This window comes from Myotis brandtii, unplaced genomic scaffold (assembly GCF_000412655.1).
Source record: "Myotis brandtii unplaced genomic scaffold, ASM41265v1 scaffold504, whole genome shotgun sequence".
NCBI classification, from domain to species: domain Eukaryota; kingdom Metazoa; phylum Chordata; class Mammalia; order Chiroptera; family Vespertilionidae; genus Myotis; species Myotis brandtii.
Window position 1 is genome coordinate 4458961 of NW_005369217.1, and position 21098 is coordinate 4480058.

Here is a 21098-nt window from a genome sequence, read left to right on the forward strand (position 1 = left end):
GTCCGCAGGCCGACGCTCTATCCACTGAGCCAAACCGGTTTCGGCCATTTTATATATTAACTATTTTACTGAACCTAAAAATTAGCATGAAAAACAAAACACATTAAAAGGAAATAAAGAAGCTAAAAAATGCAATGATTTATTCCTAGTTGAGGCTGAAGATATATAACTTGGTGTGCATTGTTAATAGGTCCTTATGTTTCATTACTTTCATTAAATATATACGTTACGCATTTATTGACAGTTTTAGGTCTAGATATTTTAAATGGCATATAAATTACTCATTCTAAAAAATTTGAAAGTACTTTATAAATACTAATTAACTATTTTATAGATCAGAAATTGAGGATTTAAAGCTTTACAAGTGTTATTTCTAAGGACCTACATTATTGAAAATATTAAAGTTGTAATTAACTTATATTTAATGTGGTCTTTAATGGAAACTATTTTTTAAGAATTTTATTTCTATTCCAAATTAACTCATTTGAATTTTAGTTTTAAAAGCTAACATGTTGATAAAGATATGGAATAAGTATGATTATATTCAGTATAGTTATTAAAAAAACATCTTTTAAAAGTATGCTAATATAAGAGATCAGATTTAGCAGTATGTTTTGACATTTTTATTGTGTGTTAAATGTGTACTTTTGTCAGTCCTGTTTTCCACCTTTCATCCATCATTTTATTATTATTTTTTCTGCTTTCTAATGGAGATGCTTAAACTTGAGGTAATGTGTTTTTGGAAGACTTTTAATATTAGTAATACTTTTAATATAGCATCTTTATCGTCATATGGCATTTTTGTGTTTTAAGGCAATCTCAGAACTTCAAAGATATGCTCATTTTTGTTTTTTTAATCATACACATTTTTAGCCATCTTTAAGTGATTATTTTACTAAGTAAGAGTAGTAGACTATTAGGACAATAATTATAATTCTAAACTACCAGCAGGATGTTTGCTTGAAATATCTTTTCTTAATTATTTTGAATGAAAGTTCAAAGTTGAATTCAATGACATGGCTTCAAGGAATATGAATTATTTATAGATCTAATATATGGTTTCCATGGAACAAATATCTGACAACTCCTTGGAGATAGAATCACTCATTCTTTTAGAGAGAATTTTTTAAATGCCTAAGTAGCAGCATTTAGGAGTGGGAATATAACAGTGAGTAAGACAGTGCTGCCTCTCATAAAGCTTATTGTATTCCTTCGTGGAAGCTGAACAATATATAAGTAAACAAATTATGGTAGAAAGTCAGTTAATGCTAAGCACTGTAAAGACAAATAAAGAAGTGTGGAGCTGACAATAATGTGGGACAATTTTAGATAGAATGATCAGGAAGGTTTCCTCAAGGAGCATATGTGTGAGAAGAATGAAGTAAGCAGGAATCAGGAAACAGGAAGAGTCAGTGCAAGTGCTAAAGCCTTCAAGGCACAGGTGAGCTTGGCCTGTTAAATAGAGAGGAAAGGTCCCTGGTTGAGTGGCTTGGTTGGAGTATTGTCTGTATACCAAAAAGTTTTGGGTTCGATTCCCAGTTGCAGCTACTGATCCAGGTTTCTCTTCCTCTCTCTTCCTCTCTCTCTAAAATCAATAAATATATTCTCATCGGGTGAGAATAAAAAATGAAATAGGGAAGAAAGGTAGTGTGGCTAGAACAAAGAGCCTTTTTTGTTTGAATTTCATCATAGTGATACCACACATTCTGGAAGGGTTTCCAAAGGAGTGGTATAAAAGATCTTTTGGAATTTTTATCACAATAAATTAGTAGCCTAACTTTTCTTCCTTGAAGTTGAAAGTACTTATTTATAATCTATGATGTAGGTAACTGCTGATGTGTTTAGTAAGAAAAAATTTTAAAGTTTGTCTTATTCATATTATAAAGTTTACATATGAATAAAGAGTAAAAATTATAATTTTAGGAATGTGAAAAGTAAAGTAAATTCAATAAGCAATATTAGAAACACAAAGTTCTTTTGTTAATGTCATAGAAAACCATACTTAAAAAGCAGTTCTTAGTCTTTCTAAAGAGAAAGCTTTAATGCTTAAAACTTTCATGTATAGGAAGTTTATATTATTTTTTAATGATCCATTGCTTTAAAAATAAAAATGACTTTTCATGAAAAAAGTTAAAATGTATTAAAGCAAAATCATGTTCAGCTCTTATACCTGATCATAGAGTGATCCAGCTTAATGAAACTATATATAACTTCCATTCGATAACTTCTTTGGACAAATACTTACCATACAGTAAATAAGATGATCCACCATATTTCAAGGTGACTCTGTGTTTTATATTTGCATTTAACATGCTTTTAAAATAAAAAGAAAAGGCTGTTATAGAAATTGGGAGAAAATGGAGGCATGACTTGCATATGTTCTTCAAATTCAGGAGGGTTAATGTACAGTTTCAAAGCCAGTAAATTCAAGTTTGCAGTTTCATGCATGCTTCAAATGCATAAAGTAGGATGGAATTTTTTATTTCATGTATTATTAAATAAATGTACATTTTGGATAAATTTTAAAAATTATTTTTAGGCAAATTAAATGTGGGCTGGCAATAGGGTGGTAGGATAAAGAACCAAGTTGAAACTTCTAAGAATTATTTCAATTTTACAACAACAGCGACAAAAATCTATATAATCTTAAAGCCTTTGGATGCTTCCATTTATTTTTTAATTACCTGTTTGCTCTATTTTTTTTTAGGCCACAATAAGCCAGCTAAGGAGTGAACTTGCCAAAGGGCCCCAGGAAGTTGCTGTGTATGTGCAAGAATTACAAAAACTTCAAAGTTCTGTTAATGAATTAACACAAAAAAATCAGGTGAGAATTTTAAAACTACGTATAGTGGGGAATCGATTTTATGTATCTTAAATATTAATCCTTTATATTTTATTATATATGGGCACAGTACAATGTGATATATTCTGTATATTATTTTAGTGTTTTGCAATCAATTTCCAGAACTCATCATCTTTTTATTTTATTTTAAATCTTTATTGTTGAGAGTATTACAGATGTCTCCCTTTTATTCTCCCATTGCCCCCCTCCACCCGGTTGCCACCCAACCCCAGGACTTCACCACCCTACTGTCTGTGTCCATAGGTAAGATCTTTGGTTAATCTCTTCCTGCCTCCCCACCTCCCTTCCCTCTGAGATTTGTCAGTCTGTTCCATGCTTCCATGCCTCTGGTTCGATTTTATTCACCAGTTTATTTTGTTCATTAGATTTTTTGATTTTTAGATTCAATTATTGATAGATATATATTTGTTGCTATTTTACTGTTTATATTTTTGGTATCTTCTTCTTCCTCTTCTTAAAGAATACCCTTCAACATTTCATGTACTACTGGTTTGGTGTTGATGAGCTACTTTAGCTTTTTCTTGTTTGTGAAGCTCTTTATCTGACCATCAATTATAACTGAGAGCTTTGCTGGGTAGAATAATCTTGGTTGTAGGTCCTTGCTATTCATCACTTTGACTATTTCTTGCCACTCCCTTCTGGCCTGCAAAGTTTCTCTTGAGAAATCAGCTAACATTCATATGGGTGCTCCCTTGTAGGTAACTACCTGCTTTTCTCTTGCTGCTTTTAAGGTTCTCTCTTTGTCTTTAACCCTTGGCATTTTAATTATGATGTGTCTTGGTGTGGGCCTCTTTGGGTTCCTTTTTTGTGTGACTTTATGTGCTTCCTGTACTTGTAAGTCTATTTCTTTTACCAGGTAGGGGAAGTTTTCTATTATTATTTCTTCAAGTAGGTTTTCAATATTTTACTCTCTTTCTTCTCCTTCTGGTATCCCCAAGATGCTAATGTTGGTATGCTTGAAGTTGTCCCAGAGGCTCCTTACACTATCTTCATATTTTTGGATTCTTATTTCTGTTTGCTCTTCTGATTGGGTGTTTTTGCTTCCTCATATTCCAAATTGCTGATTTGAGTCTCAGAATCCTCCACTCTACTGTTGAATCCCTGTAAATTATTCTTTATTTCAGTTAGTGTATGCTTAATTTCTAAGTGGTCCTTTTTTATGTCTTTAACATTCTCACTAAGATCCTTGAAAATCTCATGAAGATCCCTGAGTAACCTTATAACCATGGTTTTGAACTCTGTATCCAGTAGTTTGCTTGCTTCCATTTCTTTCATGTATGACATGTTCCTTTGTCTATGCATTTTGGCTGCCTCCCCGAGTTTGTTTCTGTGTATTAGGTAGAGCTGCTATGTGTCCTGGAATTGGTAGAGTGGCCTTGTGTAGTATTGGGGGCCCAGTAGGGCCCAGTGGCTTAGCCTCCCCAGTCACCTGAGCTGGGCACTCTAGGTGCCCTCCTATGTGGGCTGTGTGCACAGTCTTGTAGTTGAACCTTGACTGCCATTGGCATCACTGGTAGGAATTAAACTCTAGGCCGATTGTCTGTGAGGACCAGCTGAGTCTACAGTGGGAGAGCTACTATGCAGGAAACACCCCTATGGAGCAGGACTTGCTTCATTGGGGCTTTGGTTCTCATTGAGTCTTCCCCTTGAGTGTGTCACTTGTTAATGTGTAGAGTTGTAATCTGCTGTAGTCTGAAGCTGTCCACCAGGAGCACTGGCTCTAGGGCCTCCAGGGAGGTACAAAGTCAGCCATTGCCTGGGACCACTTGGCAGGAACTACAGAGGGATCTGCAGATGGCTGCTATTTGTATTGGGCTTGGAGGTGCCCATGCGAAGCCCAGCTATGAAGCAAGGCAGGCTGGTGCTAGTGCCAGGTCTTGGGCCTTTTATTGATAGGTTTGGGGCATGCTGTCACCATCTGCAGCTTGTTTGGGAGATTTTAGCAAAATCTGAAGCCTGAGCCAGGATAGACCATTCATATAGAAAAGCTGCTGTAAACAGCTTGGGTGGGGCTGAAAATTGGATGGGACAGGATCTCAGGGAATCCCCAGGGCAGAGCCAAAAGTGTACTTCAGACTAATGGTGACTCAGATATGTCTGTCAGTCAGCCCTGTGACAGGGAAGGTCCCAGCATAGGATTAATGACCCATCTGAGTACCCCCATTTGGGAGAAAGCCACCCCTGAGTTTCTGCCCTGATGCTAGACAATCCAGTTCCTCCCCATATGTGTCTTGGTCTCCCAAAGCTGCTGGGTGATGGGAGTCTAAGTGAGTTCCTTTGCCAGCCCTTTAAATGGAACACCTGGGTCTCCAGCAGCCTCCGTGTCAGCCATAATCCCCACTGGTTTTTACAGCCTGTGTTACAGGAACTTCTCTTCCCAGCTCTGGAACCCTGGGCTGGGGGTCTAGTGTGGGGCTGGGACTCCTAGCTCTTCAAGGGTAGCCTCCACAGAGATGATCTCCCTCCCAATTAAAAAAATGGCACACGTGGGTCTCAGACCAACCTGTTCTGGGCCTCCGCCCCTCCTACTAGTCTCACTGTGATTTCTTCTTTACTTCTCTAGTTGTAGGACTTGCATTCAGCCAGCTTTCAGGTGGTTCTGAATGATGGTTGTTCTGTATTTTAGTTATAAATTTGATGTCATTGTGGGTACTGTGAGTACAGGCCTTTACCTGCGCCATCATTTTGTACTCTCTCCAGAATTCACCATATTGCAAAGCTGAAACTCTATACTAATTAAACAACTCCCCATTCACTGCCACTCTTTGCATCACCATTCTTTCTATATCTATGAATTTACTATTTTAAGTAACTGTTAAGTCTAGTCATATAGTATTTGTCCTTTTGTGCCTGGCTTATTTCACATAAGCATAATGTCCTCAAGGTTTATCTATGTTGTAACGTGTCAGAATTTCCTTGTTTTTCAATGCTGAATAATATTCCATTATATGTATATATCATATCTCTTCATCTGTTGATGGATATTTAGATTGCTATAGTCTTTTGGTATTGTGAATAGTATCAAAAGAACATGGGTATATAAATATCTCTGTAAGACTCAATTTTTAATTATTTTGGGTATATAAACAAAAGCAGAATTTCTGGATCATATAATAATTCTGTTTTCAATATTTTGAGGCAATCACCATCGACAGTACATAACAATTCTCATAAGTGCGCAAGGATGCTCCACATTTTTGTCAACATTTCTCTCTCTCTCTCTCTCTCTCTCTCTTTCTCTCTCTCTCGTTTATAGTCACCATCCTAATGGGTATAAGGTGGTATTTCATCATGGTTGATTTGCATTTCTTTGATGGTTAGGATGTTGAGCATCTTTTCATGTGCTTTTTGGCCATATAATGTTAATTGGGTTGTTTGTTTTGTTGAGTTGTATGAGATTTTTATATGTTTTGGGTATTAACCTCTTATCAGATATATGATTTGCAAATATTTTTTCATATATATTTTTAAAATACATTTTTATTTATTTCAGAGAGAGTAAAGGAGAGAGAGATAGAAACATCAATGATGAGAGAGAATCATTGATCAGCTGCCTTCTGCACACCCCCTATTGGGGATTGAGCCTGCAACTTGGCACATGCCCTTCCTGGGAATCGAACTGTGACCTCCTGGTCTCTCTAATTTCTTAGGTTGCCTTTTCATTCTGTTGTATCTTTTTGTTAAAGAAAAAACACTTCTGTATATTTTCTCTACTGTTAATACTCTGACATCATATGTGTGGATGTTCCACACATTAGCAGTTCTATGGCACAAGTGGGTGTCCTACAATTTACCTTAGTTCTGAAACTCCTTATGTGGAGATATCATCAGATGGTATACATTAAGACCGTGACACTCCCCTTCACACGTCAATTGGAAGTTTATCTTGTTACCTATAATTATGATCAACTGGCTATAAATGGGAGTTTCCACAGCCCTCTTCTGGGATTCAACGAATTTTCTAGAGTGTCACAGAAGTCAGGAAAAACATTTTACTTACTAGATTTCTGATTTATCACAAAGGAGTATAACTCAAGAACAGCCAGATGGAAGAGATCCGCAGGGCAAGTTTTGTGGGAAAGGGTGCAGAGCTCTCATGTCTCCCTGTTTTTTCTCAGATTCCTGTTCACCAACCAGAATCTCTCCAAACCCTGTCCTTTGGGTTTTTAGGAAGGCTTCATTATCTAGGCATGATTGATTAAATCATTGGCCTTTGATGATTAATTCAGCCTCCAGCCCCTCTCCTTGAGGTGGGGAATGTCCAGACCCAGGGTCACATTAGGCCCTTGAAATCATTTGGTCTGGCCCTGCCATGGCATTAGGGATGAAGTAATTAAATGTTTGACCATATATAGCCAGCTAATTTTTAAGTTGACAGTTTTGTATGGCCTGCAAATGATGTTATAAATACCAAGTGGCTCTTGACAGAAAAAAGGTTGCCCAGCCCTGCCTTAGGGGCTTTCTAAATAAATTGCCTCATTAACATAAACTCATAGGTGGTTGAAAGGGGTTTATTATGAATAACAAAATACATCTTTATTGTTTTATTGTTCTTATCTTAACATAGAAGATTCCAAGGGTTTTAGGAGTCTGTTTCAGAAATGGGGATGAAGACCAAATGTGTATTTCTTATTATAAATCACAGTATCACACCTTTGATGCAAAAAAACCTTTTAATTTGATGTAATTCATCTATTTTTACTTTATCTGTGCTTTTGGTTTTATATCCAAGAAATCATTGCCAAATCTAGTGTTACCAAGCTTTGTTGTAACTACTACAGCTTTTAATGAGTTTTGAAATCAGTAAGTGTGAGACCTTCAGTTTTGTTCTTTATTTTGTATTTTGTACTTTCCTCCCATTACTTTTTTGGTGGTGGTGGAATAACGGGTTATTAAACCCTTATATTCAAAGTTAAGATGAATTTGTTGACTTTACTATTAGCTTAGACTTAATATTTTTGTGAAATATAACAAGGGAATAATCAAGATCGAAAAGAACATGATAGAAGGGAAAAAATAATTGGCTGTTGAGGACAATACACTGTGGACATAACTCATTTATAGTGTCTCTAGGAGTAGGAGCTGGCGCAGTTGCATGTAACACACATAATTGGCTATAAATATTAACTCTCTTGCCAACAGCTAGGTGAATTAACTTGGGAGCAGGTCCTCCAACTGAAACAGGACAACAAATGGGTAGGGGCTGCCTATCACTACTTGAACCAATTAAGCAGAGACAGGGTCGAATCATGTATGAGGGATGAAGTAATTAAATGTTTGACCAAATATAGCAAGCTAATTTTTAAGTTGACAGTTTTGTATGGCCTGCAAATGACGTTATAAATACCAAATGGCTCTTGACAGAAAAAAGGTTGCCCAGCCTTGCCTTAAGGGCTTTCTAAAAATATTGGAGCATTTATTCCAATAATACGGGCAATATGGGAGAGCAGATCATCCATGAAAGTCTGCTCTGCACCCCCTCATAAGCCAGCTGTTTATATGGGGTAGAAGGACAAAGATTACATGGGGAAGTAGGCAAAAGGGGTAAGAATGGGTATAATGGTTACAGATTACAGGCAATGTGGGCTGGGGATTCGGGCTGGGGATTGCAAAGGGCCCAGCGAGGTTGTTAATCTTTCCAAGAAAATGAAACCATAATGTGGTGGTAGGTTGTCTTGCAAAATCAAAGAATGGAGTCAAGGACAAAAATGGTTGCCGGAAACAAAGTTTATTGGGGGATAGACAGACTTCCTGCCATATGAGGGCAGCAGGAAAGGGGCCCAAAGTGGGTTACAGCTTAAGCTCTTTGTCTAGGGATATTCATAAACCCTGCTAGCTTCTGGTTGGTCCCTTCAAAGAATTCTGGCAATATCCAATTATTTCAAAGCTCTAGTTCCAGTCTATAGGGGGATTCGGGAACCTGATTGAGGACTGCCACTTCAGGTCCAAGGTGACATCACTGTCCCTGCCTACTTTTCCTCACCCAGCCAGGTTTACCTAACTGGGTCTAGTTCTAGGTCAGTGGTCGGCAAACCACAGCTCACAAGCCACATGCGGCTCTTTGGCCCCTTGAGTGTGGCTCTTCCACCAAATACCACGTGCAGGCGTGCACGTACAATGCGATTGAAACTTCGTGGCCCATGCGCAGAAGTCAGTTTTCGGCCTGGGCAAGTCTATTTTGAAGAAGTGGCATTAGAAGAAGTGGGGGTACGTTCGCTGAGGTCGAACCCTCAGATTGAGGACGTTTTTAGCAAAGGCCAGCTTAGGAGTACCCTAATTAAGTTAATAACAGTGTACCTACCTATATAGTTTAAGTTTAAAAAATTTGGCTCTCAAAAGAAATTTCAGTCGTTGTACTGTTGATATTTGGCTCTGTTGACTAATGAGTTTGCCGACCACTGTTCTAGGTCCTTTGTTTCCATGCTCCATGTCTGCAAAGCTCTACTTCCTTCTCCTCCTCCCCCCACCCACCATGGCCCAATCCCTGACTGACAGCGTAGCCCTCTTTTTCTATCTTCTCAGTAATAGGCTGTTCTCAATAAGGAGGATGGAGCCCATTTTCAGGTTAACTCTTAGGTCTCTGGGCATACAACTCCCAACCAGGTTAGAATGTGCTTTCTTTATTTTTATTTATTTATTTTTTTTAATTAAATCTTTTTCTCAATAAGAGCCCATTTTCAGGTTAACTCTTAGGTCTCTGGGCATACAACTCCCAACCAGGTTAGAATGTGCTTTCTTGCTTTCTTTTTATTTATTTTTTTTAATTAAATCTTTATTGTTCAGGTTACATTTGTTCCTCTTTTTTCCCCCCCCATAACTCCCCTCCTCCCAGTTCCCGCCCCACCCTCCGCCCTCACTCCCCACCCACTGTCCTCATCCATAGGTGCACGATTTTTGTCCAGTTTCTTCCCGCATCTCCCATTCCCCTTTCCCCCCCAAGAATAGTCAGTCCATTCCCTTTCTATGTCCCTGATTCATTATAATCACCAGTTCATTCTGTACATCAGATTATTTATTCACTTGGTTCTTAGATTCACTTGTTGATAGATGCATGTTTGTTGTTCACAATTTGTATCTTTACCTTTTTCTTCTTCCTCTTCTTAAAGGATACCTTTCAGCATTTCGTATAATACTGGTTTAGTGGTGATGAACTCCTTTAGCTTTTCCTTATCTGTGAAGCTCTTTATCTGACCTTCAATTCTGAATGATAGCTTTGCTGGATAAAGTATTCTTGGTTGTAGGTTCTTGGTATTCAGCACTTTGAATATTTCTTGCCATTCCCTTCTGGCCTGCCAAGTTTCTGTTGAGAAATCAGCTGACAGTCGTATGGGTATTCCCTTGTAGGTAATTGAGTCTCTTTCTCTTGCTGCTTTTAAGATTCTCTCTTTGTCTTTTGCTCTTGGCATTTTAATTATGATGTGTCTTGGTGTGGTCCTCTTTGGATTCCTTTTGTTTGGGGTTCTCTGCGCTTCTTGGACCTGTAAGTCCATTTCTTTCACCAGGTGGGGGAAGTTTTCTGCCATTATTTCTTCAAATAGGTTTTCAATATCTTGCTGTCTCTCATCTTCTGGCACCCCTATTATTCTGATGTTGGTACGCTTGAAGCTGTCCCAGAGGCTCCTTACACTATCTTCGTATTTTCGGATTCTTTTTTCATTTTGCTTTTCCGGTTGGGTGTTTTTTGCTTCTTCGCATTTCAAATCTTTGGCTTGATTCTTGCGCTCCTCTGGTCTGCTATTGGGTGTAATATTCTTTATTTCAGACCGTGTATGCTTAATTTCTAGTTGTTTCTTTATCATAGCATCGAGGGTCTCATTAGTTTTCGTGAGGCTCTCCAGAAGTTTATTGCAAGCCCTCAAAATTGCGTTTTTTAGCTCTATATCCTCCATTTCTGTCATGTTTTTTTGTCTCCGCATTTTTTATGCTTTCTTGGTGCACCCCCTAGTGGTCTTTGTGCGCAGTCTTGTTCTAGTTGAGCCTTGATTGTTGTAGTTAATACTAGAGGGATTTGACCACCAGGCCGACTGGCTGTGTGAATCAGCTGTGTCTGCCGCGGAAAACTTCTGTCCTCTGGGGAGGTGCTAATCTAGCCTTTGCCTGAGGCGATCTGGCAAATGGCTCTGCGCAGGGCTTGGGCGGGGCGGGCTCAACAGGGCGGGCGGAGGGAGCGGTTATGGCCCCTCTCAGTCCCGTTCCCAGAGGCTCTGCTTCTCAGAACCCCAGGAACCGCTGCAAACCTCGGAGGGAAAGCTGCCTTCCAACTGATGCCAGACACTCCCACTTCTCCCGTTTGAGTCCCCAGCGATTCGCCCGTATCTGGAGCTCAGAGTCTGAGACTCCCCCCTGACCGAAAACGACAACCGCGCTCTCAGCCACCAGCCCGCTTTGCGCGCGCACCTCCGCACCTGAGTTTTTTCCACACTGCGCCTCCTCTGAGCCTCGGTGTGCTGTTATTTTTCCTTCTAGTTGAAGAGTCTCTCCTCAGCCAGCCTTCCTGCGGTTCTGGGTGATGTCCGTTCCGTCTTTTAGTTGTATTTTTGAAGTGGTTGTTTGTGGCAGCAGTCTGCGGTGTTTACCTATGCCGCCATCTTGGTCTCTCCAGAATGTGCTTTCTTTAATCAGAACAAAAAAAAATCAGGGTTAACAGAGCATAATTAATATTTTTTATAACTATAGCTAGTCTCCACTATTCTGTTTCTCCCTTCTGCCCCTAACAACAACTTTTGTCTAGCTGTCAGAGACTGCAGTTTAGACCCACAGTTTATTACAACCTCATGAGAGACCCTGAAGTGGAACCATCTCAGCTAAGCTTCTGCTGGATTCCTGACTCTCAGAAGCGGTGCAAAATAATAGATATAATTTTAAGTTGCTAAATTTTGTGGTAATTTGTTACTTGTGCCTTGGCCAGCAGTTCTCAGACATTTTTATTTCAATAGACTTTTAAAATTTTTAAATTTATCTTTATTGTTGGAAGTATTACAGGTGACCCCTTTGTCAGTAGACTTCTTGATATCAGTGTTATCAGTGGAAGTGGAGTTCTTGGGGTGCCTCAAGGAAAAGAACTTCCTAAGCTCCCCCCCACCCCACCCCAGGAGGATGGCATTTTGTAGAAAGCTTTATTGATGATGTAAAATTAAGGGGGTTCCCCTCCAAGATTCCATCTGTGTCTGTCTTGCCATGAAGAAGTCCAATTGTCTTCAGCGGGGTCAGAATTAAGGCCATTGCCCAGAATTTCTGTTCCATGTTAAAGTCTAGCATCCTGCATGTGTAGTCTGCATGGCCACATGGCTATGGAGAGAGAACAGGTGAGCACACTGGCGAGTCGGGGTCACAGAGCAAGGGAACAAGTGCAAAAGCAAAAGTGTGGGAACTCTGTCTGGGGATTTTAACCAGGAGCTTCTTTAAACTAACCAATCAACCTTTCAGGATTTTATGTGCTTCTGATGGGCATCCCCCAGCCAATCCATTGTACCACAGGCTAGAAGACAGGCAAGAACCTTTCCTACATCACTTGGACTTCACCATGCACCTATCTCCCCTTTTGTTTGATCCCTTTTCCCAGTGATCTGCAAGAATGACTCTGGGGTTCCCTGGGGAGCATGAAGCTGTAGCTTCCAGGTGAAGCTGCCCAGATGACCATCCTTATAATGTCTGGCCTGCCCTTTGCTCTCTTCCTATTATAAGTATTAATAAACTACCTAGTTATGATGATAATATTAGGACTGCTTTACATTCTCAAAGTTATGAACCCCAAAGAACTTTTACTGGTATTTTTCTGAGTTATATCTATGGATACTTACAACATTAGAAATTAAAATATAAATTTTAAAATGCTTATTAATTTATTTTAAAAACTATTAGCAATTAAATATGAACATTTATGAAAAATTACTGTTTTTTCGAAAACAAAGAATAGTGGTGATGATTTATATTTTTGCAAACCTCTTAAATATTTAACTTACTACAGGAGAGATGGATTCTCATTCGGCTATAAATTTAATCTGTTATGATATGGTTAAAGTATATGAAGAAAATTCAGTCTCATACAGATATGTAGTTGGAAAAGATAGGGATATCTTAATAGCCCTTTTTTAGATACTTGTAGCTATTTTAATTTGATACTAGATAAGGTATAGTTTCTCAAAAGTTAGTTACACTGTAGACTCTGAAACCATATCAGTGCAATTTTTGTACTTTGTAACATTAAAATTCATTCTTCTATCTTGCCTTTTGAGTCTATCTTTCCTGTGCATGACTTTATAACATTGTGTTACAAATGTGGAAAATATTGGTTCACTGACTTATGAAAACCTCCCAAATACTGACACATTTCATTGTACAATATAAAAATAATCACATTTGTCACTATCACCATCAGTTTCAAAATAGGCTTTAAGTATGAGTGTCATGCTCATGGTGGTGGATACAAGTTTTCCAAAATTCTTTTTTTTTATATATATTTTTATTGATTTCAAGAGAGGAAGGGAGAGGGAGAGAGAGAAATATCAATGATGAGAGAGAATCATTGATTGGCTACACGCCCCCTTTTGGCAATTGAGCCTGCAACCTGGGCATGTTCCCTTTCCCGGAATCAAACCCAGGACCCTTCAAACCACAGGCCGATGCTCTATCCACTGAGCCAAACCAGCTAGGGTAGTTTTTCAAAATTCTGAGCTTCATTTGAAAGCTTTAATTTATCATTGACAGCAAATACCATCAGTTCTATTCTTTGAAGTGACAGGGTATCTGCCTTCTGAGCTCTATACCCTGAGTCCCCAGTCCTGGCTTCTGCTCTCACAGCTCCAGTCCACTTCACCCACTGCTGGAGCACAAGGTGGGTGGCTCCACAGGGAATTTTGTGTGTTGGCCCTTTAAGAGGGTGCCTGAATTTTCAGCTGTTACTCCCTGGCAGACAGTACCCTGCTGCTTTTCACAGCTAGCTGTTAGGTGGGCACCTTTCTCAGTTTTGGTGCTCTTTGCTGGGAGTCCCAGCTTGGGGATTAGATCCCAGAGTTCTCAGTGGCAACCCACCACAGCTGATATCTCTCTGGGGGACTTCAGTTGCTGTCTTTGGGCACCTGGGCAGCCCTTTCACACCTCTGCTCCTCCTACTAGTCTCTAAGTGGTCTCCACTTTCGGTCTTCAGGTGTCAGGGTTCTCTCCTGTGTTTTCCTTTGATTATTCAGGAAGTTTTTCGGTATTTTAGTTGTAATACCAGTTTATTCCTGGGAGCATGTCCGTGCAGCACCCACTTACTCTGCTGCCATTTTTAATCCTCCTCTCATCCCTTTTTCGTCCTTCATGGCTCTCCTCTTTCCATCAGTCCCAGTATTAAGGTGCTCAAAGACCAAGCGGGGGCCAGATGTGGCAAGTAGTTATGTTACTTGTATTACCACTGTGTTGCAAGATGGTATATTGATATGAACAGTGCAGTACAATGATCAAAGGCATGTTTAAATCTCAGCTTTGCCACCAACTGGCTGTGACACTCAACTTCTCAGTCTTTCCTCTTCTGTTAAGAAATAATGTATACCCATTTGCCTCTTAAAATTGATATGACTATTAAAAAATTAATAGTGCTTAGACGAGTTTCTGGTGTTTAGTAAGCAGCTCAGTGAATGTTCATTTTTGTTTTTTATTTGGTAAGTGTTGTGATACAGGATGGGGTCAGAACCAAGGTAGGAGTTTTCCTAACTTACTGCCCAGTAACTCAGGAAATAATTTTATAGAAGACATAACATTTTAGATTAGTCTTTAAGGATTCTAAAGAGCATTTTACACAGCAGAGAGGTTAATGACATTTTATTGTGAGAGCTAGATAAATATACAGGAGGCATGGGAACATGCAAGATCACAAAATACGAGATGTTGGAGAGCTACAAATAGGTCAGTTTGTTCTTTCTCATCAAGCTGTTTTGAGGAACAAATAAGATGAGATGTCTGAAACCACTTTTTAAGTGATCAAGCATTAAAAAAAAGTGCTTTTTTTTGCATTCATTCTCATTACCTGGGCAAATAACAATTGAACAATGGAGCCTGAGATAGGGAAATTAACTCTGTAAAAAAATATGTTGAGAGAACAATTGGTGAAAAAAATCAAAAGAGGACTAGACATTTGGAAGGAAAGAAGAATTTTGCTTACCCAAATGATAATTATGAGTTAGGCTTAACATTCATTCTATAATTTAAACTTGAATAGGATATATTTTGGGGGAGCACAATTTGACTCATTGAGTGTCTAAATTGTATTATGAAAAATTTATTGGACTTAGAATCATAATATGTGACTTTGCTACTGGCCAAGTCATATTGGGTTCTTTCAGTTGTAGCTTCCTTGTCTGTAGAATGGGGATGATAATGTCTATCTTATATTTTGTTGTAAGGACTTATATTGATAAGTACAAGTACAATTATTGTTTTCTTTAATGGATACTGCTGTACTTTAAAAAAGCAATATTCAAAAACCATGTAATCACTATACTCTTTTATTTCTGATTCTATGGGAAGACCATAATAAAAATGAAATGCTTGTAGTGTTAAATATAGTTAGACTTTTGTATGTAAAAATTATAGTGTGTGAGTGGATTAGGTTCTTACAAAACAAAGTGGTTTAGGTTCTTTTAAAGAAGATTTAATCATCTCCCACCTCTGCAATAAAGCAGATAGATTTTGATTAATTTTTTAGGACAAGTCAATTTTAAACAGTCAATGGTTGTTATGTATTTTTGCTTTTTAAAGATTGAAGCTGTCTGAGGGGTCATTTATTTATAGAATTGTTGGGATTACTTGGTCACTTTATAAGTAAGCCTGTGGGGAAGAAGACTAACTTATTACCAACCTTAATTTTTGTAGCATGTTTTAAAATTATATCTTGTTCAAGTTCTCAGTATTTGTGACCATGGTTATATTCATGAAATTCAATAACTTAGAATTTTCTTTAAAAAGATCCAATACATTTATAGATCACCGAATAGATTTGACTTAGCCTGCAAATTCTAAAATAAATGTTATTTTCTTAAAAGAGAAAATGTAAAATCATGTCAAGAAAGATTTGCAGTTACTAACTAGTAACACAAAAATGTTTATAAAAAGATAATTTTTCTAACATAGTTTGACTTAAAAGTATTAGTTTTTTCTCTAGTATTTTGGTGCTTCTACTTCTTGTTTCTATTCTGTTGGTTGGTCAAGGCACACATCTCTTGGCTAATTTTGCTACGAACTTCTTGTTGCTCTTCTTATCTCTAAGGTTTCTCCCATCTTGTCTCTCTTATATATGCTTCTGTCATCTTTCTGCTTTTTTTAATATTATATTCCTACTTGGTAATTTACATTAATGTACTTTTTCTCAGATAAGTTACTGCTACCTTTCTCTCTTTGGTGCCTAGATTTATTACTGCCCTGAGGTAATAGTGTTTACTGTTTCCCCACATGCAACTTGTCTGTTCCATTCTGTCTTTTTGTATAGAGCAGATGGCATGAGTCATGTATACCTCTTACTTAACTTCTCTGACCACTTTACCAAACTCAAACTTTATTTCTAGATGATTGGAATTTACTAGTTAGCTTCACCTGACTTTGCTCATTTTATTTTGTAAAAAATTAGGCACTTAAATTTGACACAGTTTTTGTATTAATCCACTTTTGCTTGTATATCATGCTTTAACTTACTTAGAAAAGTATTTTTTAATGTGCGTGTTTCATTTATTTCATTTTGTGTGTGTGTGTGTTTCATTTAGATTGTAATCTGTTTAAAGGCCAGAGGCTTTGATTGTCCCCTACCATTTTTATATTATTCCCTTCTATACTTTGAATATAAAAACTGAGTAAAATAAATGTCCATGGATCGACTCTTCTGGTGCTTATAGTGGCTTCTTATCCCAGCTTTCTTACACAATTAAGTCAAAATTCTGATTTATATTTCATGTGTAAATATGTTGATTTAAAGTGTTCAATATTAATTGTAACAACTCCACTGAGACCAGACTTTGACATCTGATTAGTCTTGTTGATTCATATATTTGATTGGTAGTATCATTTTTACATTTTGTACTTTATAGTATTAAGTAAACTAACAAAATATAAAGCAGGTAAGTGATATTTTTAAATCACTATTTATATACTTAGAGAAATATTTAATTAGTCTTAAACTTGTAATTCTTAAAAATGGTCCTTATTAAGAACAAAAATAAGGAATGAGTAGGATCAGGCATACTAGAGCAGTGAATGGTATTGTGATGCTAAAACACTTATCAGCAAAGCCAGAAATGATAGTTGCCACAACATATTGTTATCCAAGATAATTTTTGATGCTAGAAGGGTAGTTTTAATTTATAACTCAAATGGGAGAATATAAATATTCTTATCCTAAAGAATCTAGTAGATTTTAGGGTTTTTATTTATGTCAAAATTGCATTAGTAATTATTAAATTATATTAAGTTAGTATGTAATAATTTAATTCTTCTTGGTTAGAATATTTTCACGGTTTTTATATTGTAATATTGAATAAAACATTTAGTAGGAGATGGTATTGCTGTATAAATTCTTTGAATAATTAGAATAATTAAAATATTAGAAAAGGAAAAATTGTTAAATTGATGTTTCAGAACTTGACTGAAAAGTTGCTGAAGAAAGAACTGGACTATACTCAATTAGAAGAGAACCATAATGACGAATGTGTGAGTAAAAAGAATATACAAGCAAGCCTTCATCAAAAAGACCTAGATTGTCAACAACTTCAGTCAAGATTATCTGCTTCTGAAACCACACTGCAGAGAATACAGGCAGAATTAGGTGAAAAGGGAGAAGCTACTCAAAAACTCAAAGAAGAATTATTAGAAGTAGAGACCAAGTACCAGCATCTTAAGGCAGAGTTTAAGCAGCTACAACAACAGAGAGAAGAAAAGGAGCAGCATGGATTACAACTCCAAAGTGAAATTAATCAGGTAAGGGATGTTACTTTTATGTATTTAATTTCTCCTACGGTTTCTTCTTAGTGTGCCTGATGGTTATTTGATCATAATGTAGTTCATTAAAACATTCTCATTAAAAAAATTAACTTTTAATTTTCACAACTGTAGTATTGAGTCAAACCTCATTTTCTTTCATTTCAGTTTCCCTTAATAGGAGAAAATAATGATATTATCTGTCATTTAATAATGTTGTGAAGTGTTTTTGACTTAATACATATAATTGCTTAGGACAGTACCTGGCTCATGGTAGGTACTCTCAGCACATATTAGCTTTTGTAACTGATTCAAATTGTTGACCATTCTTTAATTTAATTTTTTCTTACTAAAAATTTAAAATATAATTATTTTTAAACAAGTAATATAAAAATTAGATATATTAAAAGAAAACCTGTTAGTCCTAACAGCTATTTCTTATAGATAAATGTCTATCAGATGAAGTTTAATGCAAGTATTGACTTTGCTATTAACTTAATTTTAAAATTATATATTCTAGTTATTTCTTATAGATAACATTAAAAGTTGATTGAAAAAATGGAAATTTGGGGAAGAACAAAGTCCTCAGCCAGTGTTTTGGTAATGTTCAATTATTTTCACTTAAGTGATACTTGCTTTTGTGGCATCAATTTTTCTGTCTTCTTGGCCTGAGATATTCTTCCTATTCCTCTTCTACTTGATAAATAGTACTTATTTTACTTGCTACTTTTCTAGAAATCTGTTTCTGAACAATGCCACTTCTAACCTTCCCCAAAAGATGGCTTAAGCATGTACATATCTTGATTGTTTTACTTACTACAGCATAGTTATATTACCCTATGTCTTTCTTCACTAGACTCTGAACTCTTTGGGTACAAAAACCATGTCTTACTACTTTTTTATCCTCACTACCCGGCACATTGCTTATTTATCAGAAAATGTTTTAGTGAGTGAGTAAGTGAAAAATAAATTCAGGCATTCATAATGAAAGGAAACAGAGGCTTGGAGATATCAGTGAATAACTTAAAAATAACTTAGATATTTGACTTTCAATCCAGAAAAACAAATTGGGCATTTATGGTTTCTAAAAGACACCATGCCTTAGTTTTAGGAGATACAGAAATGAAAAAGGACACACTACCTTAAATGATTATGTAAATGTCATTGAGAATAAGAACAGTGCTATCCTCTACCAAAGAATGTGAGAATTATAATAAAATGATCCCATATACTATGAGAATTTGGGACAGTTCCTCTCCTTATTCCTCCCCCCCCCCATAGTACTTCACCATATGTAATTATTTTGTTCAGTTATGTGATCAGGTAAAGCTTTCTGTAAGAGAGAAGTGGTGCTTGAAATTGTGAACATTAGATGGGTTTAGGCAAGTAGCGTTTTGTAGGCAGGAGGAGCTTTCAGGCAGAAGGATTGCGAGAGTAAACTAGTGGCAGGAAAGTATTATAAAAACCAGGAAGGGCAGTGATTTGCTCTTAGAATAAGACATGTGTAGTAGGAGTGGACTATTATAGAAGAGCATTTGGGACTTTTATGTAGGATCTTGAATATAGGCTGAGAAATACAGGCTTTATTTGGTTGTCAGTGGACGGAGGGGCATTGGGAATTTTTGAGAACCTATTCAAACGTGTGTGTGTGTGTGTGTGTGTGTGTGTGTATGAATCCTTACCTGAGTATATTTTTCCATTGATTCAGAGAGAGTGGAAGGGAGCGGCAGGGGAGATAGAGAGAGAAAGAAACATCAATGTGAGAGAAACATATCAATTGGTTGTCTCCCACATGCGCCCCGATTGGGGATGGAGATTGAACTTGCAACCCAGGTACATGCCCTTGACCGGGAATCAAACCTGTGACCCTTCGGTCTGTGGGCTGACACTCTAACAACTGAGCCACACTGGCCAGGGCTCAAACATATTTTTATACAAAGATTTGAATATATGATTATTGGGCTTAGTCACAGTTCTGAACAAAATAAAAAGGTCATACTGAAGACCTTGAAGTGATACCATTTATCTTCTTTCTTTCAGCATGCTGTCTGGATTCTACCATCAAAGTATGTTTCAGATCTGTCCACTTCTTTTCATCTACACTGCTACTGCCCTTAACCTAAGCTTCCATCATTGCTGACCGGGGCTACTGTATTAGCCTTCTTACAAGTTTCCCTTCTTCTAGTGACCTCCTTAATCTATTCTCCATACAGAAGTCAGAGACATCTTTTTAAAACATGAAGTAATATCACTTTATTCCTCTGCTTAACACTGCTTAAAGTGGCTTTGCGTTACATTTTGAATTGAAACCAAATGTTTTAATTTGGTAAGCCTCTATGTAATATTGCCCAAACTATGTCTTCAAATGCATCTCCTGTCACTGTGAAGCCATGTTGTTCTTCTTTTAGTTCCTCAAACACACCAACATGTCAAATGCTTTCCTGCCTTAGGTCCTCTGCCTGTGTTTTCTTCTTAGTGTATTCTTGACTGCAGTTCTTCAAGGCTGGCTCAAGTGTCATTTATGCAGTAAAGCTTTCTGGGACCAACCTATTTAAATAGCTTGTTTTCCATATAGTCTGACCGACCCCCTTCTTTATTTCAGCAAGCTTCTTCTTTCTTGTTCTCTATAACACTTTATATTGTATATTAATTTTTTGTTTACTTCCATATTGTCTATAATTCCCATTGGACTGTGAGCTTTCTAATGTGAGGAATTTGTTTTATTTTGTACTCTATCTGCCTCTATACTTAAGGCTTTCAGTAAATATTTGTTGGAAGAATGGAAGTAAACCTCACCTTAAACATTTTTTTCAATATCCTTTAAGTGTATAGGCATGAACTGGATCAGTGTTCATTTCAGTGCTGACAAAATTAGATAGTTGGCAATTGTCAACAAAGTAACAAACAAAGTAACATATATCCCTTATATTTGTGTTTATGTGTACTTCTAAAATAGCCACAGATGTGCAGATAATGAATTGTTACTTAATGAAAAGATTAGATGTCATCAGTTTTACTTAAAAAAATTATCTAATATGCCATCTTGAAAAGCACAGTGGTTTATCTGTGGATTTAGGAAGCAACTGCCTAAATTCTAGTTCTGTGGCCTATAAACTGTGTGATCTCAGGTAAGTTATTTAATTTGTGCCTCAGTTTGCTCGTCTATAATATGAGGATAATAATGGAACTGTCTTTATAGGGCTATAAAGATTTAAACTAGTTACTATTTGTGAAGCATGTAGAATAGGGCCTGGCACATAGTAAGCATTATAAGGAATATAATGAATAAAGA

General features: G+C 37.0%; 1 protein-coding gene across 1 annotated transcript in view; it reads left to right on the forward strand.

Moving 5' to 3' along the window:
* Positions 1 to 21098, forward strand: part of EEA1 (early endosome antigen 1) — a 133958-nt gene that overhangs the window by 34788 nt on the left and 78072 nt on the right. Inside the window, exons 11-12 of the mRNA XM_014548335.1 lie at positions 2708 to 2824; positions 17468 to 17806. Coding sequence (XP_014403821.1) covers positions 2708 to 2824; positions 17468 to 17806 — 456 coding nt within the window. The remainder of the gene's footprint in view (positions 1 to 2707; positions 2825 to 17467; positions 17807 to 21098) is intronic.